The sequence below is a fragment of the Mixophyes fleayi genome, chromosome 1, assembly GCF_038048845.1.
Source record: "Mixophyes fleayi isolate aMixFle1 chromosome 1, aMixFle1.hap1, whole genome shotgun sequence".
NCBI lineage: Eukaryota > Metazoa > Chordata > Amphibia > Anura > Limnodynastidae > Mixophyes > Mixophyes fleayi.
The window spans coordinates 65,039,386-65,067,320 of record NC_134402.1 but is presented as its reverse complement, the minus strand read 5'-3'; the positions used below and the strand labels follow the sequence as shown (position 1 = coordinate 65,067,320).

Genomic DNA, 27,935 nt, shown 5'->3' with positions numbered 1-27,935 from the left:
CACATTAGCCTTGTTTATTTATATATAAAATTAATAATTTTCTCTGTGTTGTCCTGTGTGAAAAACTGAGAGTCATTTCAAAGGTAATAGATGTCTTTTGTTGGAGCGATGGGCTCAGTATTATTTGCATACAGAACTGAATCTGAAACTTACAATATCTTTACAGTAAATGCAATGCTCAGAAGTGTTAAATACCAAAAAAATTAAATACCAGTTCTAAATCAGCAAAGTGACTGTGTACTTCAGAATATTAAAAATGCCAGCAAAACGCCTATCATTGTTAGAGGTAAACCCGTTCCAGGGTGGGGATGACAGGCCCAAGATCTTCACCGCTAAATTGAGTGTTATATGGGACAATGTCGCTAGAGAAAACGTGCAAAATGTATTTGCACATATATTTGACCAATGCCATGAAGTGAAAGACTGGACGAAATAGCACTCAATTTGTAATTGTTCATGAGTGCAAACTTGTGTACTATATGTAAATTTGTTAAAAAATGTACAAATTAAATAAATGTAAGCTATCCATCTGCTCTCAATTAGTTTGATGACCATCTTGGGACTTTTGTGGACTTAAGCTAGGTACACGCTACAGAAACTTTCAACCAATTTGTTATCACTAACGATTTTACAAACGACTGAAGTTCCAAACAGTCTGACAATTCATGTGTACACACTATGCACGATTTACCTTAAGATCTGTGCTCTTCATCTGGTCCAAGAGCCGTGTAGTCGGTCATTTCTCTCACACTGATTAACACACAAAATAAACTTTTCCACAATGTCATTATAAATTTTGTTAGCTTCTGTGACTCTGCAACAAAACATTCAGCCTCAGAATGAACGGACGAATTATTCCACTTACAGCACAGTGACAGGTTCATCCTCCCTCTCTTGTCCGCCAGTCGTGTGAGTACATACACACTGCAGGATTGGAAGGAGGTTGGAATGAGATTTTTAGTTCTACTGACCAATCAAATGATAGGACGTTTGGTACTTTTGAACGACTGTCGTTCTTTGTGCAACTATACACATTAATGTGATATCGGGCCAAATTGTCGTTTACGGGTGTTTGGCCCGATGATTGGCTGATAAAGTGTGTTCCTAGCCTTTCTGTGAAAATCAATGCGTTTACTCCTAATTGGCTATAACTTACAAAACAAAAAGTAAAGTCCAAAGGTACAATGGTAGAGTCTTTTCTAATCAAGGGTTGATATTTCTATATCTTATTGATTTAAATATATAGAACATTTATAGCTTCACACTAGTCATATTTTTGTTTTCAGTTTTTTATTTACATCTCATTTAATATACCTAAAAAATTTTAAGAAAATGTGTATATATTATGTGAATCTGACAGTCATTGCCTGCTACAATTGTGAACAAATTTTAATAACAATTATAATAATATACTGTATCTGTTTTGATTGCACCCTTTTTTTGCACACCTAGTAAATGCTATAAACCAGTGATGGCTAACCTGTGACACTCCAGGTGTTTTGTAACTACAAGCCCCAGTATGCTTTGCCAGTAGATAACTAGCTGATAGTTGGCAGAGCATGCTGGTACTTGTAGTTTCACAACACCTGGAGTGTCACAGGTTAGCCATCACTGCTATAAACCATAGGCTACTTAGTAGACTTGTCATTGCATCCTATTTACTCAATAAGCCTTTATATAACATCTACAGGTAGAGTAACACCTGAGCAACTCAGATCCCATGTCCTGCTCTTCAAAGACAACCGGCAAGCCCTAGAAAACCACTGTGGCCTACTCCAGCTGGCATTGGCCACAGTCCAGACCTTGAAACATCCTCAGTGCTCCAAGTGGGACAGCTGCCTAGCATTTGAAAGACTCGTCTTACAGGTAACTCAACTACTTTTTTTTTTTTTTTTTTTTTTTTTTAAATGTCAATTTATTTTATACTATTTGCATTTACCTTAGAGAAACATTTTCAGCACAAATACAACATAACACAAACAGCTTGTTCATGATGGTAAAAATACATCATATTTATAATTACACAGATTGAGTACCCATTGGCACCCCAACTAACTAAGTCCACTCTATTATTTCTTTTTTTAAACTACTTATCCCTCAAATAGGAGAGTGGTCTGAAACATTAGGCGCTATTTACGTGCACGTATAATGTAAGTTTAGTCTATAAACTTTTCACCTTGTACAAGCTGTGCAAACAAAATAATAATAAGAAAAACTATTGTTATACATTTTGTTAAAAGAGATGCAGCGATGGCTTCTCCATGCAGTTGTCCTTGATAATATAACAATAGGTTATCTTACACAGTCTCTAGGCTGTGGATAATATATTTATTGCAGGCCCTAGCTGGGTGAGGGCCTCCTAAAGAGCAGAGAAGAGCTCTGTTTATTGACGTAGGCCTTTCAATGGCAGTGACATAACATTTCCAGATTGAGTATATTAACATGTCTGAGTTTTTAAAGCCCTAACAATAGTTTATAATTAAAAAATTTCAATATTGAAGTGGGTTATCAAAATATCTACACCTCGCACATTATTCTCTAGAGACGGGAGGGAACTGGAGGCTTGCCCTAGCTATAGGCAGATATCACTACTGAATGTTCATATAACGTCTTTGCAAAAATCTTGCTATTCACATGGGGGAGATGTTGCTGAGCCTCAATCACTTAGACCAGGTTGGCTTCAACCCTTACTAGAGGCAAGAGATCATGTGACAAGAGCACTAGATCTCATCCACTATGTCAATCAGAACTCCATCCCTGCATTGTTTTTCTCCTCCGTCACAGATAAGGCCTTTGACAAAGTGGATTGGATTATTAAAGGCCCTATTAACACACTTAGGCTTGGGCTCTTCCATGCTTCTGTAGATCCTTGCTCCATGGTCTCCTCTTCCTCAGTGTGACCTAGGGCCAATGGCTTTCTTTCAGGACCAAAATGTAATAGAAATTAGACGAGGCTGGTGTACCCCTTCTCCCCCCAAAATCAGCAAGCAAAAATCAGTTATGTTTTACTGTCTGAACATCCCACAGAGATGCATCGCCTGAGGCTATTCGCTAAACTGAAATAGTGTTAAACTGTGGATTGCAAGAGTAAGCAAAACTATGGAAGGATGACTTAATGTTTACATGACAGGGCAGGTAAGTGGCCTAGGCGTCAGCCTCATGTTCCATGAGATAACATTGTAAGACCCTATTGACCACCCAGACATGACTTCATATGGACTGTCATGTAGCTGAGGCTCACATACTATGCTCCACACCTCAAGTCCCCCTTCCCCTTTCTGTAGTTTGGCTATATTCTTCCTCCCTCCCTACACCCTATTGCTGTCCTAACCTTTAGGTTCTCTTCCGTTATGGAATTCTCCATTCAAAAGGAAAAGTGTTTAGTGGTCTGAAATGTAACTAATGTTTATGTATTGTTTACATGACAAATTATGTGTTGTCCTCGGACTCATTTTATTTTTTTCTTTATGTATGAATTCTAACTCTTTTCGATCTTTAAATAATTAACCAAAAAGAATATCTGACACTCAGTTAATTTCTGTTTTTAGTTTCCTTGTAAAGTGTAAGGTAGATGCAGAATAGACTGTCATTACCGCAGCTAGAAATTTCTAACACACTTTGGTACCAACATGTATTGTATCACACTGTTTGTCCTTGGACGTTCTAGACATGGATGTGCATGCCAATATTGTAATGTTGTTTTGTAACCCGGGCAAACCACAAATCATGTCCTTTGTAAACATACAAAGGCTTAACATTTAACACCATGACCGGTTCTCAGTGCTGCAATTTATGGTTTGGAAGATTACATAATACATGTTTTTTATTGTAGTTTCACAAGCAATACATGTCTGGCTATGTTTGTGCAACTAACTGGGTATTTTATAAGATGTGTTCATTATAGTATAGATAATATTTAGATTGATATACCTTGTAATATAGAAACTTGTTCGTGCCTTACAGTTTGACTACTACTGCTTGTCTAATAAAGAAAAAGTCACATAGCTATAACAAAAAACAACAACAAATAAATAGAATAAAAGCTCATTATCATAGTGAACCAGGTGTAATGCTGTCCCAAATACACCCACTAAGTGATGGATATGTAGACAATATACAAATCTTTAGAGCATGTATTGCAGCATGGTCTGATTTAATGCACTCTAAAGGATGGCCTTATCGCAGTCACACTCCAAAGACATGCAAGATGTATCCTACTCTTACTAGTAAGATGACGATCTCCATGGGGAACCCGCTTTCTAGTTCTGTAATTATTATGTGCAAGAAGAACATGAAGCATAAATGAAGCTAAGCTATGCCTTAAATATGTTATATTGTCAACGTATTTATTAGTTAGCGGGGTTATTTGGCAGAGTGGTTTGCCTGATGTGCTATGTTTGAGGAGTTTATTATTTTAGATTTTATTGGTAATATACAAGACACAGTAACCCATTTTGCACAGCTTCTATTTGGATTTCTTTTAAGCACCTGTCTTGGATATATATAGATTGGTGAAAAATAACCAGAGAAAAAACAAGCCCGCACTTGGCATATCCCACATTATATATGGTACCAGCTGCTTGGCAATAAAACCGCGCTCAGTATATCCCATATTGTATGTGGTACCAGCTGCGTGGCAATATAAATGCCCATATATGTATACAAAACAAAAAGACAGTTTTCAGCGCTTATTCTTAGCACTGCATATCTGTGTGTGTCTAGCAAAATGAAAACATGAGGTATTAGTTCATATTTTGATCAAAAGACTTACGCCTGCATCCCAACGTCAAGGGCACCTCATTATATGCAGGTCCTACACTGACCTATATGCTTTAAACACTATTAAAATGCAGTTAAAATCAGATGCACTCACCTCCCAGGTATAGGGGTTTACATCTAGCAAAGGCTGGCTTGTGAGCCACACCCAAATGTGCCTCAAATAGGCTTAATGGACAGCTGCTATGACAAAAGGGCAATATTTTGAAACAAAACCAGAGAAAAAAAAACAAGCCCGCGCTCGGTATATCCCACATTATATATGGTACTAGGGTCGTACCAATGCAGAGGTAGTGGAGACACCAGTTTCTGGTGTACCATACACCCTCATGGGCAAACCGAGGGGAGGGGGGGGGTTTACTAGTGCCCCGAAACCCCCTCCAAACCTGGGGAACTGTATAATTGAGGTGGCTGGACCCTGCCCCCGCTTCACACAGCTCTGCTTGAAAAGGGAGAGCAGCGTGCACCTAACAGTAGTGCACGCAGAATTGACCATGTATATTATGGGGATAGGAAGAGTTGGAGAGCAGCCAGGCACTGTCTACAATTATAGCCACGTCCCCATGCATGCTGGTCACGCCCACTGGCAGCATGGTGTGGAAACCCCCCTCTACAAATCCTGCTTGTGCCCTTGACCCTTACTGCCCCCTCTCACTGGTAGTAGGTGTTGTACTGGGGGGAGGGCTGTATGAACATTAGTGGTGGCTTTGGTAAATAGGGCTCGGTTTGGCAGCTTCCTTGAGTGTTAAACATCATGTCCTGCCACAGGGTAGAAGAGATATTTTGGACATGTGTTTTAAGTTTAACCTAGTTCTCATTACTGTTCTAAAATACCATATAGTTAGATAGTGTTTTCTCTCATTCTATTGCAGTGCTGACTTTGCACATTTCCCTAGTGGTACTAATATGCTGGCCGTGTAACGTTGTAATGGTTTAACATATAGGGTTGTATAAGGTGGATAGTTGGGTCTGATGTGCAGAGTATTTAATTTTCCTTTTGTCACACTAAGTGTTGCACTCAGCGAACTAACTATATTCTTTCTGCATCAAATGACATGTTACATACTGTACTCATATGCTATAGCCCGCCATGCCAAGCTTGAAGAAAGCAATAAACTGTAAAAAAAAAAAGGAAAATTTGGCAGTACTGACACAAGCAATATCAACATGTCTCTGCTGTAAAATATGATTTCTTATAATAAATAATATGGGAATTACAACAATAATAATGTGTGGGGTGTCTCAGTCTCTGCAGTTGATATGTTATTTAAAAGGCACTGAAAACAACAGACCAATACGACAACACTTGGTTTTAACAGACCTTAAAGACTTTTTTCTGGTTTTTTTTTAAAAATCAGCAAGAGCAAAACCTTGTGTTTATCTAACTCTAAGGACATTGCTCATATATGACGTTCCATTTCCTGTACTGGTTAGAGCTTTATTTTTTTACCTTTATGTCCTTTTTTAATGTTGTTATTGTGGGGGCGAGTGTGCTGACCAGTGCAATATGGTACACATCATCTTTCCAGGATTATTTTATATAATAATGACAAAGAACACTGGGATTTATCATGCAGATGTGTTCTATGCAGCTGGACCGCTTCCCAGAAATAACCATTAAGAACATCATTAATTCTTTTTATCATTAGCTTTTTATATGTGTACGATGTGAAGGTTTTGGACATTAGGGCCATGAAGTTTCACAAACTCACATTTAAACAATCAGGATTGGTTTAGGTATAGAAGTTTGGAGAATGCGCACAAAAATGTATTTCTTTAAATGCCGTAAAATGTAATATCATGTGCGTCATACAGATGTGGTATAATCCTATTGAAATATTGAGGGGAAAGACTATGCATTTCTTGAGAAAAGATATACCGTATTTCCCCATGTATAAGACGCACCTTTTCCCCAAAACTTTTGGGTCTAAAACCTGGGTGTGTCTTATACAGGGGTAGCAGGGATGCAGGGGGTGGCAGCGTTACAGTGGCAGCAGGGGGAATCGAGGTGGAGCAGGGCAGCATTACAGTGGATTCGGGGGGGGATCCAGGAGGAGGGGGACAGAGGCACAGTAGCAGCGGGGATCCAGGAGGAGGGGGACAGAGGCACAGTGGCAGCGGGGATCCAGGAGAAGGGGGACAGAGGCACAGTGGCAGCGGGGATCCAGGAGAAGGGGGACAGAGGCACAGTGGCAGCGGGGATCCAGGAGAAGGGGGACAGAGGCACAGTGGCAGCAGGGATCCAGGAGGAGGGGCCAGAGGTACAATGGCAGCGGGGTTGGGGGGGGGGGGGCGATTGCAGGGAGAGTGTGCTGCCTGGCTGCTCTGGTTGTGATCAATTACATGTATGTATTACACTCTCCCTGCCTTTTTTGACAGCTATGGCAATACTTTTTTTTTCAAACATTGGGGCCAAAATTAAGGTGCGTCTTATACATGGGAGCGCCTTATACATGAGGAAATACGGTACTCCTAGGTGTATCACGAGGGTGCTACCCTTCGCAATGGAGCAGAAGACGGGGTGCAAGACCGGACACAGCAATAAGCAGGGAATTACCGCAAGACACATTAAGACCAATCCTTTTCCAAAATTTGTAATTATTTTTAAGGGAGTCATGGTGTAGTAAAAGGCCCCTGGGCCGCACTGCAAAATTTAAGCTCAACTTCTTCTTCTTTGTGTAGATCAAGTTCACAGCTCCTGATCAGGGTGTGTGCTGAACGCAGATTATCTGCAAAATAACTTTAGTGTCGATGTTATTTTCTTATTACTATATTTAGCTTTTTTGGCCTTCCCACGTCACTAGAAGTTGAACTCCGTTCCTTGTCTCTTGTACTGCAGTAGTGCAGTGTTACAGGTATATAATGATTGGACAGACATATATAATGATTGGAGGCTACGTGGTAACAGAGGGAGAGGTACAGCAGTAGGGCAGTGTTACAGATGTATGTACAACACAGACATGTATAATGATTGGAGGCTACGTGGTAACAGGGAGAGGTACAGCAGTAGTGCAGTGTTACAGATGTATGTACAACACAGACATGTATAATGATTGGAGGCTACGTGGTAACTGAGAGGTACAGCAGTAGTGCAGTGTTACAGATGTATGTACAACACAGACATGTATAATGATTGGAGGCTACGTGGTAACGGAGAGGTACAGCAGTAGTGCAGTGTTACAGATGTATGTACAACACAGACATGTATAATGATTGGAGGCTACGTGGTAACAGGGAGAGGTACAGCAGTAGTGCAGTGTTACAGGTGTATAATGATTGGAGGCTACGTGGTAACAGGTTACAACACACATGTTTGCTGATTGAAGCAGACAAGGTACCCCAGTAGTGTCATGTTGCACACATGTATGATGATTGGACTGGGCATGGTCACAGAAGGGATATAGGCATGGTTCAGGAATGCACATGTTTATGTACTATACAAATATGTAGCGATTACAGAGAGACATCGAAACAGGGAGAGGTGCATCAGTGGTTCAGACAACAAGTCAGGTTTTATTTGTAATTATTTCTGAAGACACCTGGTTCCACTCCATAAGAGAAATTTCAACCTGTAGAACACACATGATTACTGTATTGAGTGAGACATTTCTTCAGGGAAAAATACAGCATTGGTTGAGGAATACAGATGCGTATACAACACAAATGTATGATGATGCAAATGGGAATTGATTACACCAGCATATACTATACGCTAACTTACGTAGTGTAGGCGGAGTTGAGTGCTACTCGTACATCTGGAAATGATTTTTAATCTCTAGGTCTTTGAACCATTGACTAAATAATGTTGAACATAATCAGACCCTCACTTTGTTCACTATACTGCGTCAGATCACTTCAAAGCGAGCATACTGCTAATCAGAGAGGAACATTGGGAAACCATTTCTTAGAGCTGTATTATAGGGGGTATTACAGGAATATTGAAGGATATTTCACAAGTTAATGCACATGTTTTACAGCTTAAGTTTTCAGTTTTAGTAATAAATTAGACGCCTCAATAACATCATATGGGCAGATGTCTTAATGTGATTTGACTTTGTATCTAAAGTGACCAAAGAAAGCAGACCTCTTACCTCCATAAGATTTGTCTGATCTTTTTCTTCAGAACTCAGAACTTATGTTGATATACTTGACAACTCTACCCAGTAACTCTCATAGATATTAAAATAGGTCTTTGAACATTTCTGTTAGCTGTGTCTGTATGTTGTGAAACTACCAAGCAAAAATCTCTTACTTAGACTGCAGCAAATGGAAACAATGATCATAGTTCATCATCCTTGACCTTGAAATATTTGTCCTGCAATAAATGTGTAAATTAACAATAGGTATTTAGTTAAGTTTAAAAGCTAAGGCAGAATTTGTATTTTTACCCAAAACTCGTAAAGTGTAATTATAAATTGTATGTTGTAAGGTTGACAAATGTTTGAGTCTTGTATACGTTTGTTTGTGGTGAAGCTGGATTTCTCGTAATCAGCTGTTTAAGACCCTGCCTGCAACGCTGAGCATTGGCTGGAGGAAAGGGAGGTATAGTGAGTATTATTACTACTGAGATTCTGCAGCAAAACTGTTTGATTGCAATGCACAGTTATCTGACCACCTCATTGGAACACACAGAACTTGTACTGGAAAATATAAAGTCAGAGTCCTAATGTGCACATGCTCAGTGGGTGATGGAGCAGTTATAAGCTTTGTGGCAGGCCATACTTGTTCTGTAGTATTTTAATAGCTACATATTTATTAGTGCTGAGCTTAAGCTGTCACACATTAGATACCTGGTCTGGAGGTGTCACCTCACGGCCATCCATGCTCCTCCTATGGCACTCTTCAGCCCTGTGTCACTATCTGTAAACAAACACTTCCTGCGGTTCTGCTTTATGGGCGTGACCATCTTGGATTGTATCACATGATTCATTCTGGCAAACCAGTCTCCTGCAACTTCAGTCATTTGATTCAGCCAGTCTTATCAGTGCACAGGGCACCCTACTTAAACCAGGAACTGCTGGCTGTATGTTCCCAGAACAACGCTCATCCTTTAGGGGAAGGTTTTCTGGCTCTGATTCTGTTCCTGTTCTTGACTGCAGTATCTCCAATCAGCATTACCAAGTGCTCTGTTCCTGACTGCAGTATCTCCTGTCAGCAGTACAAAGTGCCTCTGGTCCTGTCCACGGCATCCTCCTCCTGCATCCATCTCACAATCCTCACCGTGAGTTCAGTCTTCCGTCGGTTGCTTCTCCAGATGCCAGTCCTGAGTCTCCTGTGTTTCATTCCAGCTCTGTGTTCCCTGTAGCTGGTTCCAGGTCCGTGTGTCCGTGTGCAGGTCTCAGTCTTTATTGTCCTCTGACTGGTTCCAGTCCTGAGTTTGCTGCAGTAGATTCAAGTCCTGAGATCTCTGGTTCAAACTCCAATTCTGAGTTTCGTGCTCGGGCCACCAGTACCAACAGAACCTGTACCACTCTTGCGGGTAAGGCCCAGATGAGCAGAAGCTTCCTCACCGCTCCAGCGTCACCTTCGTCTACTAAGCCAGCTAAGCCCAAGGGTCCTGATCCGGATGTTCAAAACTCAGGACTTCTGACACAAGCTTGGACTCTTGCAAGGAAAGCATGATTATATTGACATTCTTGCCTCTGAGGATACCACAAAATGATTTAACAAATATTTTATATTGTAGATATTGCTTATATTTGGTTTCAGATAGGTGTGCTACATAAAATATATTGTTTTCAAATTTAAAGTGTCTCCTTAAAACTGTATATAGCAGTGGGTTGTGCATACTCTAGCTGATGCTGGTTGAATTTTAATTTGTGCTGTCCCTTCAATATACAATCAGACAGTTACATGAGGCAGAACTTGCAGCTTTGTTAGTTCTACTGGGACACTGCTCCTGTGCCCTCATGAACTTTGTTTTGCTCTTTAATATTTTACGTTAAATTTTTATACTCGTTGTCTAACGTTCAGTCAGTGAATGAAACAAAACAGCAGATAATGACCTCATATGGGTGAGATTGGAAAGGACAGGGTGCGGTTCCCACATTGAAAGTAATAACAAGCACAACACTAAATTCCTAACGGACACTGAAATAGATGCCAACAAATGCTCTTCGCCAGGGTTCAGAAGAGACATTTGCAGAAAACACTTATGTTCTAGTTTGACTCATAAAGAATACTCCAAAAAAATACATTTATTGCAAGTTTCTGGTAATAGAGTATACAAGAAATTTCTTACTACTTTACCTTGTCATAACTTTTAAAATATAGGTTATGTGAGCTTTTCAATCTAGGTGTTTTCAACACTTTTTATGTGAAGAGTCTACAATTCAGATAATTTGCAAGTGGAAAATGACATTGTGTGGCCAATGTGGTTTCAAGTACAGACATAAAAAGCTTCATGAGACCCATAGGAAAAAATGCAGAATCCAAACAAGACAGTAACTAAGTCACAGCCACCATGTCAAAGGAAATAGCTGAAGTGCATTCTGATTTAACGGTGCATCTCTGAGTCCCGGACAGTCCCTGTACTATGGTACATTATTAATCCCAATAAGCAGTGTGCAATAAGGCCTGGCTATAGACTACATGTAAACTTGCACTGCATTGAGTTATTGTTCCTGAGACCAAAGTAAGCTCTAAAGTTGGGTACACACTACAGAAAATTACTGCAGATGTGATTTTGGTAACTGTTTTACCAACGACTGAAAGCCCAAAAGAGCAGATTACACACCTACATGATTTACCTTCTTCTGTCATAACCATCTGCTGAAAGGATCCTGACTCTGCAGAGATCTGCCTACACTGCTGGTTGCGAGTGCGTACACACTTCCACATTTGACTGACATCGTTCTATCATTGATCGTGATTTTTAGGAAGTTTAGAAAACCAAATCACAGAATACAGTGTGCCTTGGTGCAATAAAACATGTTCGTGTGATCATGCAATATGTGACTTGCTCAGTAATTGCATGAATATTCTGTAGTGTGTACCCAGCTTAAAAGCCATTATACAGATGCATAAATATGTGTATTTGGTAAATAAGGATGTTCTAAACCAAGTTCATTTGTTACGACAGGTAAACATTCCCACATTTAAACAGTAGGTACAGACCACGCATGTTTCAGATTGCTGCAAGAGCTGTTATGTGCTTATGGTGTTCCTACTAATTGACAATATCACGTATAACAGAATATCTTGCGCTCTATTGACTGATATGTGCTATAATAGTGATCGTTTTAAATTCAGTTATGTGAGATTGTTAGCGTATATTATATTAGATCTGAAAACACAGTGAAAAAACAAACATTCCCACATTCGCTTTTATGATCAATGCAACGTAATGTAAATTGCGGATTTTTAAAGATGTACTAATAGTAGTATTTGGGCACTTACCGTGCTGTATTTTAAAAAAATGTGCATATAGCTTTAAATGTGTGTGACATTAACAGTAACTGACACCTACTATCGGATATATGCAGCAAACCTGAAGGTCGCGAACAGGTCAAGGGCCAGGGGGAGGGGCAGCAGTGAGTCATTACATGGTCAATCAAGGTCAGGAGTTGGAAGTAAACTACAGATGGGGTAGCCTTTATTGAAGCACATGTCCCGCTGCCATGATAATGAGATGAGTGGCATCTCTCTAAGGCACTGGTGTCACATGTACTGAGCATTCCCCACACATCATTAAAACACTAATGCTTGTGGACTATGTGCAAAGTGTCCTTACCTGCTCTTTTGGTTTCTTACAGAATAGACAATGGAAGTTCCCTTTACTGGGCAGCATTTGGATAATTTGTTTAGGGACATTTTGCCGCAAAGTTGGTAGATCCAAACACAGAATGCATGGTACACTCCTAGATGGACCATATGGCATATCAACGGCTCTAAATGTCATTTTATTGTAATGCTCTTATTCAATAAACAATACATTATATAAACAAGACACAAAAACAGATAATGCAATAAATACATGTAATATGAAAAATATGAACTCCAAAATTCTGAAAGTCATGTACTGGTTTCCAATCTAGCAACACCTACAATTCAAAACCCAGTGCTCCGTGTACATCACAGACCATATCATCTACTATAAACCACCAGGATCCTTCACATAACCAAAGGACACACTGCAGATGGAATCCATTAAAACTGGGAGAAACTTTACTGAAGGCCCTAAACTCTGCAGCTCCCCAAACCTCCAATGCCTTCAGGAAAACTTTTAACAACTACTTATGCAATCCACATTTGGCAACTGAACAATTAAACTATAAGTAGTGCCCACCCACCCACTTTGGCAGCTCACTGCGGCAACAACTGAGATTTTACGTCTTGCCCGTGTGTATATGGCCCATTGCAAGACAGGAATTTATACATCCTTTGTCTATCTCATGTCAAATACACCGTTTTATAGAGAATATTGACTTGGCTATAAAGCAGTTTGAGAGGCTGATGGAGGTACACGTCATTATGTTTGTACTGTAGATAGTGTCACACACTTCTGTAAGACATAGATTTTCTGCATCTTATCAGCCTTGCCAAAGGCCACATGTATAAAACATAAAGGCCAATTCTTGTGGTTGGGTTAAGCCAGTTCATTTGGAAATACATCATGTGCTCTTATATATCAAATGTGGCAGATTGCTAAATGTTTAGGACAATAGTAATTATAAACATTCAATGTGAAATTCAAGTTGATAATTACTTGGCCTCTCAAGCTTTAAAGTAAATAAATAATGTGACCAATATTCTTAATTACGGTTTTAAACATCAGTGTTAAATGATTATGAGTCAAAACAAAGGCATGTACTCTGAAGGGGTATTAAGTATCCACAGTACTCTGGATGCCTCTGTCACACAAATGTAAACATTTCATCCTTAATTGTATTGTGAACGTCCGTTTTCCCTTCTTTCTATGTCTTTACCAAATGTGTTGGAAATGAACTACTTTTTTCTTACACTTGTATGGGTGTTATGTATTCTTTCTGCTCTTTGGACTTTGCTTAGAACACCTTTATTCTGTTCTGTTTAAGAAGTCTCCAAATTTGAACACATTATGAAAAATATGCAGATTTTTACTTATTCTAGGGGTCAGCTTTTGACCGTATTTAGTTTTGCTTTAGTTGCCCATTCCTATATTACCTTTCTGTTATGTTTTGACATGTTGGACACTAGGAATTTACTGTAGAGAAAATGAGTGGCAAGTCGTGATGATTGCAGCAACTAGAGTGACTTATGTCTAATCATCCAGTTACTGCACAGTAAGCCGTAAATGATCTGCCCTATTTAGATTTAATGTGCATTCTACTGACCCCCTTATTACAATCTGCATTGCTCATCACATTGTAAGTAGCTGCAGTCATTATGGGGTTTTTCTTTTTCACGAGGCGCTAGGTCCACAAAAGCTATCTGCGTTCACTATAGGAAGTGATGCAACCTTAGTGCTGTAATTAATGTAAGCGATAGTTGTTCTTGTATATGGCTGGACTAGCATAAGGGCACCAGCTGTGAGTGCGCAAGGCGGGCATGGGACTCTGTATATAATGTGTATTTTGTGTTTGTATAATGGATATGATACTGTATAGTTACAAGATGGCAAACGTTTGGAAACTCTGCCATCAGGATCTTTGTACCAGTGGCGGAACTACCATTGGTGTGGCAGGTGCCATACACTGGGGGCCGTGGAGATAATGGGGCCCACTGCATGGCAAATCGAGAGGTTCGGGGGTCCCAGTTCTCTTATCCCCGGTTCCCTCTTCCACGCTTCCCTCTTCCCCGCCTCCCTGCACCAGGGTCCACAGCTCGCTAGTTACGCCTCTGCTTTGTACATTGTGTGTGGTATACCGTAAAGAATCAAGTGTATTGTGAGATGTGTTATACATGACTTTGATGTGAACCAACAATAGTCTGCTACAAATAAACTATCGGTATGTTCTTAGTTTTGTGCGAATCAGAGTGACTGGTAGCAAAACTTGTCATGGAAGAAATGTATAATATATAACTACTTTAGGTAATATAAATGTAATTCATTACATGCTGTAGGGTAACAATATATTTGGCCTAAGTGAAATGTTTTCTGTGCGGTTTGGTAATAGCAAGAGGGACCTTTTTCTTCTGACTCTGTCTGTACACAAGATACAGACCCTGCCCATTTATGTCACATGTAGAACAAAGGGAAAGGAGAGGAGTTCACCCAGTATAGAGATAATTTAAGCACAATTATAAGGCAAATATAAGTAGAGAAATTGCTTATCTGGGTCTATGGCTGTTACTGGTATATACCAAATAACAATAGCTAATGCTGACTGGATCTTCCCCAAGATCTGATCACGGAAATTGAAGTTTTCATTGCTGCTGTTATGCTGTTCACTTTTTCAAGGTTTCAAAACCACCTTTTAATATTTTTTTTTAAAATATATATAAAGTAATGTAAGCAGGGAGAAAACCCACATTGTTTACACTCTTGTTTTAAAAACTGTACCATACCACAGTCACTTCTCAACACATAAGTGGGACCAGTACCATCATTAATAATATGTGTAATTTTCAATGCAGATTACATTGAGTTTCTGTGAAGTGTCGTTGAGTCCTTCAAAAGATAAATGAGCATGTTTGTGGTGTAAGGTAAGTTGCCTAATAGCTGATTGCTGTGGTGAAATCTGCTAGACATACCGGGTTATATTACAGTTTTCTGGGATCACATGTACAAATCCATCAATCACAATCTCCCACTAACCCCCATCTGGTTAGCACGTGGTTAATTTGCTTTATCGTCTTTGGGACTTCCATACACAATTGTATTCTTTCAATAGTGTTTTGCAGATGTCATTAATTGCTTGTTCCCCGCAGATAGTGTGTTATTAAAGGCACAGGCGGTTGATTGTGTGAGTGGGTACTTGTGTTCAATTACTTATTGACATATTTGACATATTTTCACTGGTTACATTGATGATTTATTATTTTTAAAAAAACAAGACAATATTTCCAATTGTAACTTTCCTATAGATTAAATAATGCACATATCCACTGTATTGCATATAATAATGCCAATTGGAGAGGAAATGACTGGAAATTCTACATGCCTGCATTCAGAGCGGTTTAACTTGTAAATATAGAGAACTATAATATGTATCAACCTAATAGTGTGTATATATGTATGTGTATGTATATATGCATGTGTATATATTTATGTGTGTATGTATATATATATATATATATATATATATATATATATATATATATATAGTGATTCAAAAGTCGCAGTACACCCTTTTATTTCAAAAACTCTACAGGAATTGGGCCGATTGGCCGATTTCATGATGGCGCCCATGTTTGGTACATACCGTAAAAGATAGACCACGTCACCCATACCTTACTGGAGTATTCAGGTTTCCCAATTTCCTGTAGAGTTTTTGAAATAAAAGGGTGTACTGCGACTTTTGAATCGCCCTGTATATATATGTGTGTGTATATGTGGTTAGCACCTCTGACTCACAACACTTGGGTCATGAGTTTGAATCCTGACCATGCCCTTATCTATTTTCGTGGGTTTCCTTTGGCTGCTCCAGTCTCTTCCCACACTCCAAAAACATGCTGGTATTAGCTGCTGACAAAATTAACCCTTGTATATGTGTGTTAGGGAATTTAGACTGTAAGCTCCAATGGGGCAGAGACTGATGTGAATGACAAAAATTCTCTGTTCAGGGTTGCGGAATTCGAGGAACTATATAAATAAATGGTGATGATGTTATGTCCAGTATAGAGATGGGCACGTTAATGTGACTAAACTATCAAAAGCCCCTAAATGTAGAAACCTTTTCTGAGATAATATTTTAAATACTATACTGGGGCAGCACGGTGGCGTAGTGGTTAGCACTTCTGCCTCACAGCGCTGGGGTCATGAGTTCAATTCCCGAACATGGCCTTATCTGTGTGGAGTTTGTATGTTCTCCCCGTGTTTGCGTGGGTTTCCTCCGGGTGCTCCGGTTTCCTCCCACACTCCAAAAACATACTGGTAAGTTAATTGGCTGCTATCAAAATTGACCCTAGTCTCTCCCTCTCTCTCTGTCTGGGTGTGTGTGTGTCTGTGTGTTAGGGAATTAGACTGTAAGCTCCAATGGGGCAGGGACTGATGTGAATAAGTTCTCTGTACAGCGCTGCGGAATCAGTGGCGCTATATAAATAAATGGTGATGATGATGATGAAATACTATGTAGACCAGTGATGGGCATCTGTGACTGTAAAATATGTGCTGTAACCCATACAAACCAATCTGATATTAGCATTCGTTAGATTGCTGTATGCTGACATAATTTTCCACATGTTTATGAATAAGCCTGTTTGTACATACAGTTTTCCGTGGTAAGAATATTAATCATCAAAAATCTTATTTTAACCTACATACAATTGACTATACTGGTTTGGAATCCAAAATTGTATATTCATGTGATAACCTTTGATACCTTTTTATTACTCTACATCTTTGTTGATGAGTCTCTACCCAGCAGAGGATCGCCTTAAAGAGGATGGAAGCCCCATCAGTTGATATTTATCATGATTGATAGGGAGGTTCAGCAGTAGCGGGACATTCGCTTCTCAGCCTTTTGGCTAAGATTAAGTTCAGTTACAACAGAGCTAAACTTGGTCCTCTGTCCAGGGGCCGGGGAGCGACGTTGAAAACCTGGTTCTAGTGGCCGCCCAGGGGTGCCATAAATCACTGGTCTAGCACCTTAAACACGTGATTATGTTGGCACCCTGCACATTGGACCACTTTTTATTGTGCACCACCCTTATTCCTTTGCCCTGTCCTTTTGGCTGTGCAAGAAGCCATTAGGCTGGGGTCTTACCCACTCATCATTTATTTTCCTTTTTTGTATGTCACTTTGACTTTTATGGTTTTTGTTTCACAATTTTAGTGGTGCGGTTAGCCCTTATGATTTACCCTTAAGATCTAGGGGTGGGCTGTGTGGCCCTGAGGTTTCGGTCCCCTGAACCCACTGTTGCCCTCTCTCCCAAGTTGTTGTGCCCTGGGTGAAGCTTTGGCAGATCCCATGGACAAAAGGGGGTCCCCTTGCCTTGCGGCGAAGGGGTTCTGAAGACTCTTACCCCCTAAGCGACCATTTGGTCCTGAAGGGTCAGGGAGTAGGGCCTTTCCTCTTTAGAGGAGGGCCAGTTCTGCACCTTTTAGTGCACATTTTTTGCACAAAAGCATTGTACCTGGGCTTTCAATCAAAAGAAAAGTAGCGGAACAAAGCATCATAGGAATGAATGTAGACAGCTCAAATCAAATCTTGCCAGATATGCCCAGCTCATGCAGAGGCTCCCAGCCACTTCCAGTAGACTTTATATATAGAATTATCATGCCAATTAGAGCTTCCAACCTTAAGACCATCCTCTCTGCAAACCTGAAATACATCTGTTTTGCTTAACTAACAGTGGTCATAAAGTGTTTGGTACATAGAGAAATAAAATAACTTTCAGGACTAGTATATGACCCCACACTGCGTTTAGATGCTTTTGACCTAAGAAGGCAGTCTCAAAGTACCCGAGTATATCACTATTGATAAGCATTATATTGGTTATCTTTGCTTGTAGGGACTAATCAAAGATAGATGATATTGCATTTTTCTGTAAATAATTATAAAGCAATCACATCAAATATAGCCCATGTATTTATTCTGTTAATCTATTATTGTTGTGGTTGTAAAGACCACAGTTGAAGCAGACTGTTGTCAAATGCACCAATTGGAATTGTGGGATACCAATGCTGGAAGCATCCTGTGATGTCACAGCAATCCGTTGTACAGAAGTCATGCGGTTTTACATCTACCCATGGACTGCTGTCCATCACTTTATTCACCTTGCGGTGAACACAGTGTAAATACCTTAAAATAGGGTCAATTGGTCCCTATTCAGGACCATCTGCTGGTATATGTCGGCACTTAATGCAAACATAGAGTGAACTGTGAATGGTCAAAAGTAAAACATGCATACACAATATTATAATAAGGCTTTAGTGTAAATCACTATGGTATTCACAATAATCGCAAGTATAGTCCAGTCTTGCTAGAGCCATCCAAACGTATTTACATGAAGATAAGATGTGTTTAACAGGAAAAGATTTGTGACAGACTGCTTAAGAAATATTATTAGAAACATAAATCACCCAATTCTTTGTTGAAGGTACGTCATAACTGTGGTGTTGTAGTTTTCTCCCCAGACTATTCATTTTCAGGTTGGATATGAACTGGCCAATGACTTTTTCTTAATAGAGTAATGTATTAACACATTGACAGCCCCAACACGGAGTGCTCTAAATCAGTTCTGAGGACTAAATATTGAAATGGTTTCATTTAGCACAATTATAAATATGTTTTCCAGATGACATCATTCCCTATGTATGACCTGTGAGTTATGGTATTATAATGCTCCTAACAGTCTCGGCTTGCCTTTTTGATGGATAATTTGTGATATTTTAATCACAAGCATTGCTTACCTTTTGCACAGGCTTTTGTTAATCATTTCTTCCTGATCTGTTCCTGATGGGCGTATTACTAACATCTGCACAGACAAAATCAGTGTTGTCAGTTACTAAGTGATGACATTAAGGGACTGACTGCCTTGTTCGTTTGCAAAACTCAATATATATTTGTGTTTGAAAAGGGGTGGTGGTTACCTTTGGATTACGTTCACATACTGAATGTAAATGCTTACTACAACTTGCATTTCGTTGTTGTTTGCATCTGTTTAGCTTTCCCCTGCACATTGTTGCCTAGTTATATTTAAGCAAGTTTGTTGCCCATAGATATAACACAGGTCATGTATTACCCAGTGCATTCTAAAGTAATCATCAGTGCATCAAGTACCGAGAGGGTGGAAAGCCCTTTTAAAGCAGAAGAATTAATGCATTTAAATTGGTGAATGCAACTTAGGTTGTAAAAATAACATTAAGCAACAGAGAACAGGGATATGATAAATGAAGAAAGACCATAGGAAAAAGTGTTGCAGTTCACGTAGTGGTAGCTGATACAGTGTTACCCCATACAGCACAAATACACTACCGGTTATTGATTCTGGGCGTATTCAATTGTTAACGCTAACAAACGAGCGCTCAAAAAATCTTACCGTTAATACGGTAATTACTCGCGGAATTTCAGCTCGCAGCCCCCTGAGCGACGAGCTGAAATTCCAAGAGTAAACTACCGTATTAACGCTTTTCGGGCGCAATATTACAGTATAAACTGTAATATTTTTTGAGCGCTCGTTTTTCAGCGTTAACGCTGACAATTGAATACCCCCAGTGCTTCATATAAACCTTAGCAGAATAATTTCCAAGTGTAATTGTTGAAGTGAGTCTCACCGATGACACGAGTTGTTGGATTGTGAAGGATGTCTGTGCTAATTATTATGCCCAGCAGGCTCAATGAAGTATTGTCTCTGTTTTCAGGTTATTAACCCTCACACCCACACTTTCGTTCATCCGTGATTAGAATCCTGTTATTGTTTTTTTTCTTACTGATAGAAATGTCAAAAGTGTAATTGTTATCTACACTAAAACTGTGTCTTGTTCATTCATTTAATAAATCAGTTTGAGTCGATTTTGTGCCTGGTTGACTTGAAGTAACTGGTAAATAATTTGGGAACTTGCACAATAAGTTAATGTGCTTTTAGAGCAGTGATTGGCAACAGGGGGCCCTAGGGCCGCATGTGGCCCTGTGTGCCTTGACCTGCGGCCCCCAGCTTCTTCTTGCTTTATTGTCAGATTTGTTTGTTGTAGCTTGTGACACTTATTTACAATTCCTGCTGATATTACAGATAAGTGACTCATTAATTCAATGTATTGTTTTGACTTATTAATGAGGTTAAAGGTAATGTGCGGTTCTTTTGACGGTTAGAGGGCTGTCCGTGTGGCCCCTTTTTAGTGTGTTGGGTTGCCTATCACTGAGTATGTAAGAGGGGCAGTGGACATATTGGCACAGGTTCCGAGAGTGCGTGAATGTCCTGAGAGGCAGACATCCCTGGATAGCCATCCATGCAATGTCTTTGTGTCTAGTAGTCAGCCCCTTAGAGGGCACATTCTCCCACACGTGTTTTGTTGTGTTTGTAATCGGCACTTTACATAAAAGGTACCTAACTAGATTATAATTTTGTGGGAATTGGGGCTGATTCGTAGCTCACTGATGAACTGGCTTTTTGCTGAGAATTTCAATGGCTCTTTTTAGTGCATTGTCTGGCACCCTGGATTGGTGTGTGTCTGATAAAAGCACGCATCCCGGGGGGGTCAGCGCTCGTTGCCATGTATTAGCTGTAGAATTACCTCAGTTATCCAAGAAACAGGTGGAGCGATCGTTGCCATGTATTAGCTGTAGAATTACCTCACTTATCCAAGAAACAGGTGGAGCGATCGTTGCCATGTATTAGCTGTAGAATTACCTCACTTATCCAAGAAACAGGTGGAGCGATCCAATGAACAATAACTGTTTTCATGATCCAAGGACAATTCCATCTTGCCCCACTTTTCTTTTCTGCCACTGCTGTGTGCCAATGTGTCCTAGATGTGGTAGGAACTGCCGTGTGTTTGAGTCATTGCTCTGTCGCTTACCATCCAGCCAGATCTCTGCAGTATTTGGCTGAAAGTGTATGAAAAGCATATTGTGATCTGTGAGATGGTAAAAATTTAATGGAAATCACTGGAATTTAGTGTTAGTGAGGTTAATAATAATGTAGGTACAAAATATTAACGAAATTATGTGATTTTACCCCAAAAAATGAAATTTAATAAAAAATAGCTAAACAAAACCAAAACACGGGGGTCAGTGAGCATCTCTAGTTCATATACACTGAATACCCATGTATGTATTTTCTTATTTTTATGGACTGCACAGCTTAAATGATGTGATTTGAGTGCAGTCCCTCTTGGAATATTATATAGATATATATATATATATATAGTTTTTGTGGGGTTTTTTAAATAAAGCTAATTAAACTTTTATGTACTTTGGAATATACTCTTTTGAGCATGTGATCTCTATTTAATAAGAGAGTTTGTAGAATGGCATGATTCCCAGTGTCAAGTTTTGGCAAACTATGTACCCCAGAGGAATATTGTCCATTAAAATATAGGCGTTTAATGAATACAGTTTCAATTTCCTGTCTGCTCTGGTTACTGCGTACTCACCAATAAGAAATAATAAGCACATAAAATTAAATGCGATTAAACTTATTGTTGTGAATATTTTCACAGGGTCATGTGTATTAATTTGATCCTGTTGTGCAGTTTGCTAAAATACATCATTTAAAAACACTACTTATTTCTAGGTAGCCTAGGCCAATCGTCATCCTGTACCCCTCACCCTGCTGCAGGAGGTGGGTCACTGTCCACATCACTCGCAGCCATTTACCCCAGAGATTCCACGAGCACTTGCCACTTGTGTCCTCGTCATGCTCAGGTCCTTCCCCTGTAATTCATTTCTTCCCCACAGCCTTCTCCGCCTCTTGTTCATTTTCTGCTTCCTACCTTGGCAGGCGGGAGGTGGTAGTGGCGTCCTCGGCTCCTCAGACTGCGACTGTGGCGCTTGGCTATGATGTTACAGCCAAGCACTGCACTCTGTCTTATAATTACCTCCTCCCACTGCCCAGTAATTCATATTCCCCTCCCACCCTCCACTGTAATTCATATATCCCTCAGTGACCCTAGTAATTCCTCCTCCCTGTAATTCATTGTCTCTCCTCCTCTAGAACTCGATCCCCTCTTATACTCCTCTGTAATTCATATTCCCATCAGCATCCCTAGTGATTCCCCCTCCCTGTAATTCATTCATTGTCTCTCCTCCTCTAGAACTCGATCCCCTCTTATACTCCTCTGTAATTCATATTCCCATCAGCATCCCTAGTGATTCCCCCTCCCTGTAATTCATTCATTGTCTCTCCTCCTCTAGAACTCGATCCCCTCTTATACTCCTCTGTAATTCATATTCCCATCAGCATCCCTAGTGATTCCCCCTCCCTGTAATTCATTCATTGTCTCCCCTCCTCTAGAATTCATTACCCCCTTTACCCTCCCCTATAATTCATTTCCCCCTGCTCTTTAAACTTGTACAGGGGAGGTTGGCCTGTGTGGTCATGTGATCATACACATCACCTGCATTTTGCTAATCCATATCAGTGATGCTGGAAGTGTTGCTGCTGCAAGGTCGATGATGTTTATGATCATATGAGCTCACAGACCGACATCCTCCGCTTCTGCCTGTCTGCTCTATAAGGTAAGAAGCAGCATGGAAGGGGATGGCCAGACTGTGAACCTTTACATAATAAAGTCCCCCTTTCATTGAGGAAGGGTGTGCACAGGGAAAGTAAAACACTGATTGAGTGACATAAGCTGATTTGCAAATTTTTTCAGTGGACCTGTCACCTACACACAACTTAAACAGGTATCTCAGGCATAGTACACTAGTGATCAATACCGCTGTCCTCATAGTTCTCTTTGGGGAAGCCGATATGGGGCTATATAGCAAACTCTGAATAGCTAAGCTTGGGTGATGTTAGCAGCTCTTATGTATAGTTAAAGTCCCACTGGAGAGTGTAGAGGGGTCTGATCCCTGCACAACAGCCTGCACCTCCTTCCTGTAACTCATCATTATATGCATGTCTGTATTAAGGCTGTAGGTGTGCGATGAATGCAGCCAGGACACAACCCGTAAGAATAAAATTGATATAAATGATTATTTTGTCTACGCAACCATATTACACAGAGAATACTGAACCATTCACATCAGTCCATTCATTTTACCTTTACCAGTGCAGTCACTTGTACTGGTAAAGCATAATACTGGTAAATTATTTCAAGTGAGCTTTTCAGGTGTTGAAGGAATGAACAGTGGATTGTTGTGAATGAACCCTTAAAGCTTCTTGTCATATAGTCCAGGCCTGGACAACCTGTGGTCTCTCCGGGTGTTGTGAAACTACAAGTCCCAGAACCTTTTGCTAGCCAATTGCTGGAGAGTCACATGTTTTCCAATGATGAAATAGTCAGTAGACAAGAGTTTATTATCAAATGGGAAATATGAATATAAAAAAGAACACGAGTAAGCCAGAAAAACATTTTCTATTACCAAAATGTAAAAAATATGTACACTCAAGTAATAAAGGTTCTATTGTATATTCCAAGGTGTTTATTGACTAATTTGATACCAATTACACATTTACCAAGTTGCTCCCTGTAACAAGATTATAAAGAACATGGAACATTTTATTAGTGAAAGGTGAAAAACATTGTTCAAAATCCAAAATAGTGAATGCTAGGTTCAAGTGTTTGCATTCATACAACCAAATGTATTTCTAACAAGCCAGCTCCTATAGAAATGATTTACCATTGTTTTACAGAGCCCAAAATTCTTTTGCATGAGTTGTAAAACTGCCCCAGACAATATATTTGCATAGTGTTAACCTCTGTGAAATATTTTGGTAATGTTTCGGCAGGATGGTTTCAGGGCACTGAATTGCCAGGAAACCCCGATCTGTCAAGCAGTAGCAGTTATATTGTACGGGTGACTGCAATTTGCTCAGTTTATAACTGGAGAGTGGTTGCAGGATTTTGGAAAAGACATCACAAGAACGTGGGAGTTGCTGATAAGAAAGGAGGTGGATGTTTTCAAGAAGAAATAGTGCATTTGTGTGGGAGTATCTGTGACAAGGCCAGAAACGTTTATTACCAGCAATCACGTTAGATGTAAGAACATGGTCATTAACCCATTTATGAACCCTTCTCTTTTTATTTATTTTATTTTAATTGGGGATATGAGTCTTTGTTTTATTTGCAAGTAAACCTTTATTCCATTCTGATGACCTGCTGGTTTGTATTATATATGAGATGCTAGTGTTAAGTCTATTTGATTTGTCTGACTACTACACTGTTCTCTCAGTCTACCTCGGATCCCTTCCAACATTTACATGAACAAGGCCCCGTATATATTTAAATTATGTTCTTGCAGTCTTAAAACTATTATGTCATACAATGGAATATATGGAGATTCTGAATGCTGGTGTGGTTCAGCCATAAATTGCCTTGTAGGGCTTCATTAGCTTATGGGCAGCCCTGTTTGAGCTTGATTCCAAGATACCAAGCACAGTGCAAAATGGTGAAATTATAACTATATAAGCTGTGGCATATTGGTGTAATCCTGGCATCACCCACAAAACCGTAAACGCATTATTTATAGAACCTATGTCATGAGAATCAATAAGGCTTGGTATTCACGCCCCTATGTGTCATAGGCATTTGTTCCATAAGCCGCCAAGTTAGTCAAGTTGCCATTTTGTTCCTGTTATTTTTCCACTCATCAAGAGCACCATTTTTGCCACTTTATTTCCAGTGTCAAACTGCTAGTTATTCACATTCAGGCCAATCCCAATAATTATGTCATTGAGAATGAAACTTGCCATTATTTGCAAATGATGACATTTGAGCCGTTTGTAAACCACTTAGCTAATTTTACCTTCGGCTTTGACTGCATTTGACCTCCTTGTGGGTTTTATAATATATGCATATAAAATACAGGCGCTGACACTTCATCTTCCTGGTTCCACACACAAGCTTCTTACACTTACTTTCCATTACAATTGGCGACTTGACCGCTTCAAATATTTAGATATCTTGCTAACCTGGACCTACTTTTCTCTCTATTCAAATAATATGTTTCCTGTTTTCTGAACTATTCAGTTCGATGTACTCAAAGAAACAGTTCATCCAATTTCATCAATCTTTCATGCATTTTGGCAGGATATTTTCTGTCAAGAACGTTATAATGGTTTATATTTATTTTACCTACTCCAGTGTCATATGCTACTTTTAAACTTTTACAAGCTGACATTTTACATTTTATTTGGCAAGACCTTTTTAGCTTAAGAAGCCAGTATTCCTTACATGATCCCATGAAAACAGTTATAAATATTCAGCTGCCAGTATCATTTATTAGATTTAGTGAAGAGTGAATTATGTTGGAGGAGATGTTACCCCCTTAGCATTGCAAGAAATGATGGGACCTCAGGCTTTGTGGAAGTGTGTACACACTCACGACCAGCAGCGTAAGCAGATAACTGTAGAGTGTGCACAGTCGCGATCTTTTCAGCAGATGGTTATGTAAGATGTAGATCGGATAGTAAATCGTATAGATAGATAACTGTGCGCGCTCACCGGGACTTCAATCGTTGCTACAACCAATATAGAAATAGCATCTGAAGTAAGATTGCATTAGCATATACCCAGATTAAGTCGTAACCAGTAAGCTTTAAATGAACACTCTTGAAGATATATATATCTCATCATCATCATCAGTTATTTATATAGCGCCACTAATTCCGCAGCGTTGTACTCGCTGTAAAGTGCTGCGGAATTAGTGGCGCTATATAAATAACTGATGATATCAGTCCCTGCCCCATTGGAGCTCACAGTCTAAATTCCCTAACATACACACACACATACACAGACGCACAGAGAGAGAGAAAGAGAGAGAGAGACTAGGGTCAATTTAGATAGCGGCCAGTTAAGCTACTAGTATGTTTTTGGAGTGTGGGAGGAAACCGGAGCACCCGGAGGAAACCGGAACACCCGGAGGAAACCCACGCAAACACAGGGAGAACATACAAACTCCTCACAGATAAGGATATGGTCGGGAATCGAACTCATGACCCAAGTACTGCGAGGCAGAAGTGCTAACCACTAGTCCACTATGCTGCCCACATAGATACTCTGTATGTGTGTATATTTCCGTGTATGTGTGTATATTTCCGTGTATGTGTGTATGTATGTATGTATGTATGTGTGTGTGTGTGTATATATATATATATATATATATATATATATATGTGTGTGTGTGTATATATATATATATATATATATATATATATATATATGTGTGTATATGTGTGTATAAATATATATTTTCTTATCGCCCATCTTCTTATTGTGTCTATTTGCAGCACAATGGATCTACTTTATCCTATACAGCTCTTGTTTACAGTATTATGCAGCCCAACGACATAAGCCAGCAGATCTGCACAAGTCCACCACATTCCTGTGAACTATGTCCGAGTCTTCCTGTTGTTCAACAGCTCATTGATAGAGAGATTCAGTCCTGCTATATCTGACATTCCCTTACCTGTGTCTGTATATGTTTTACCTCATCATACAATGAAAGCAGAATACAGAGAAGAACAAAGAAAAATAAATGTACGTTATCCTAGCCACTGGTTAACATGGTTTTAAGTGGAGAGCAGCCGGTTTCATGAAATCTTCAGTGTGTCTTATTGCTAGTCACTACATTCAGAGCTATATCCAGATAAATATCCTGATTCTCTTGTTAATTCAAATTTGGTAGGAACATTTTTGGATCTCTTTTTAACATCTGTCCACATGCAGACCCAACATTCAGCCTGACTCTAGAAGATGAGTATAGCACTGTGCTAGGCTGTATCACAGAACTCTGCAGAATAAGTTACTGTGTATATTCAAAGGCAATTTACCCCATTTGTGAGCTGAGAAAATTGTCTCATTCCCCCTGTCCACACTAAATTATATATTTAGGAAAACTGTTCTGCAAGTAACTGTGCAGGCAAGGAGGCTTTACCCATAGCAGTCAATCATATTCCAACTCTCATTTTTGTAGTACAATTTAGAAAACGAAAGGCACTGTCTGATTGGTTGTTATGGGCCATACCACCTTCATAGTCACCTGTGGAACACTTTTAATAAAGATCTCCCCTTGGCTCTGTGAATGACATTGATGAGTCTGAATTCCGAGTCTATGACTTGACCAGACACTGGCAGGTCACATTAATGCTGTTTTGGAACACTCCTTCCAAGCAGAAAAACGTATAAGATGGGACTGGTGCTTTTCCAACCCTTGTGTGTCATGTCAGAAATATTCTCCCAATGCCTAGATGTTGAAAACATAGTAAATCAGTCAGAGACGTTAAGACTGGTTAGATGGAACTTTTGGTTCATATTTATACTGCTGCTTTAGCTGTGCTACTTTTTATTTGCTTTGGGTTTTCTCCCCAGTATTCATATATTATTTAAATTGTCTTCCTGTGAAGGATTTTTCTGCAAAACATAGTTTAATATTTAACCCCGTCAGTCATATGTGCTTATATGATCTCAA

At 39.6% G+C, this 27,935-nt stretch overlaps 1 protein-coding gene across 1 annotated transcript in view; it reads left to right on the top strand.

Moving 5' to 3' along the window:
* Positions 1 to 27,935, top strand: part of SCFD2 (sec1 family domain containing 2) — a 408,506-nt gene that overhangs the window by 68,194 nt on the left and 312,377 nt on the right. The window contains exon 4 of the mRNA XM_075195616.1: positions 1,691 to 1,866. Coding sequence (XP_075051717.1) covers positions 1,691 to 1,866 — 176 coding nt within the window. The remainder of the gene's footprint in view (positions 1 to 1,690; positions 1,867 to 27,935) is intronic.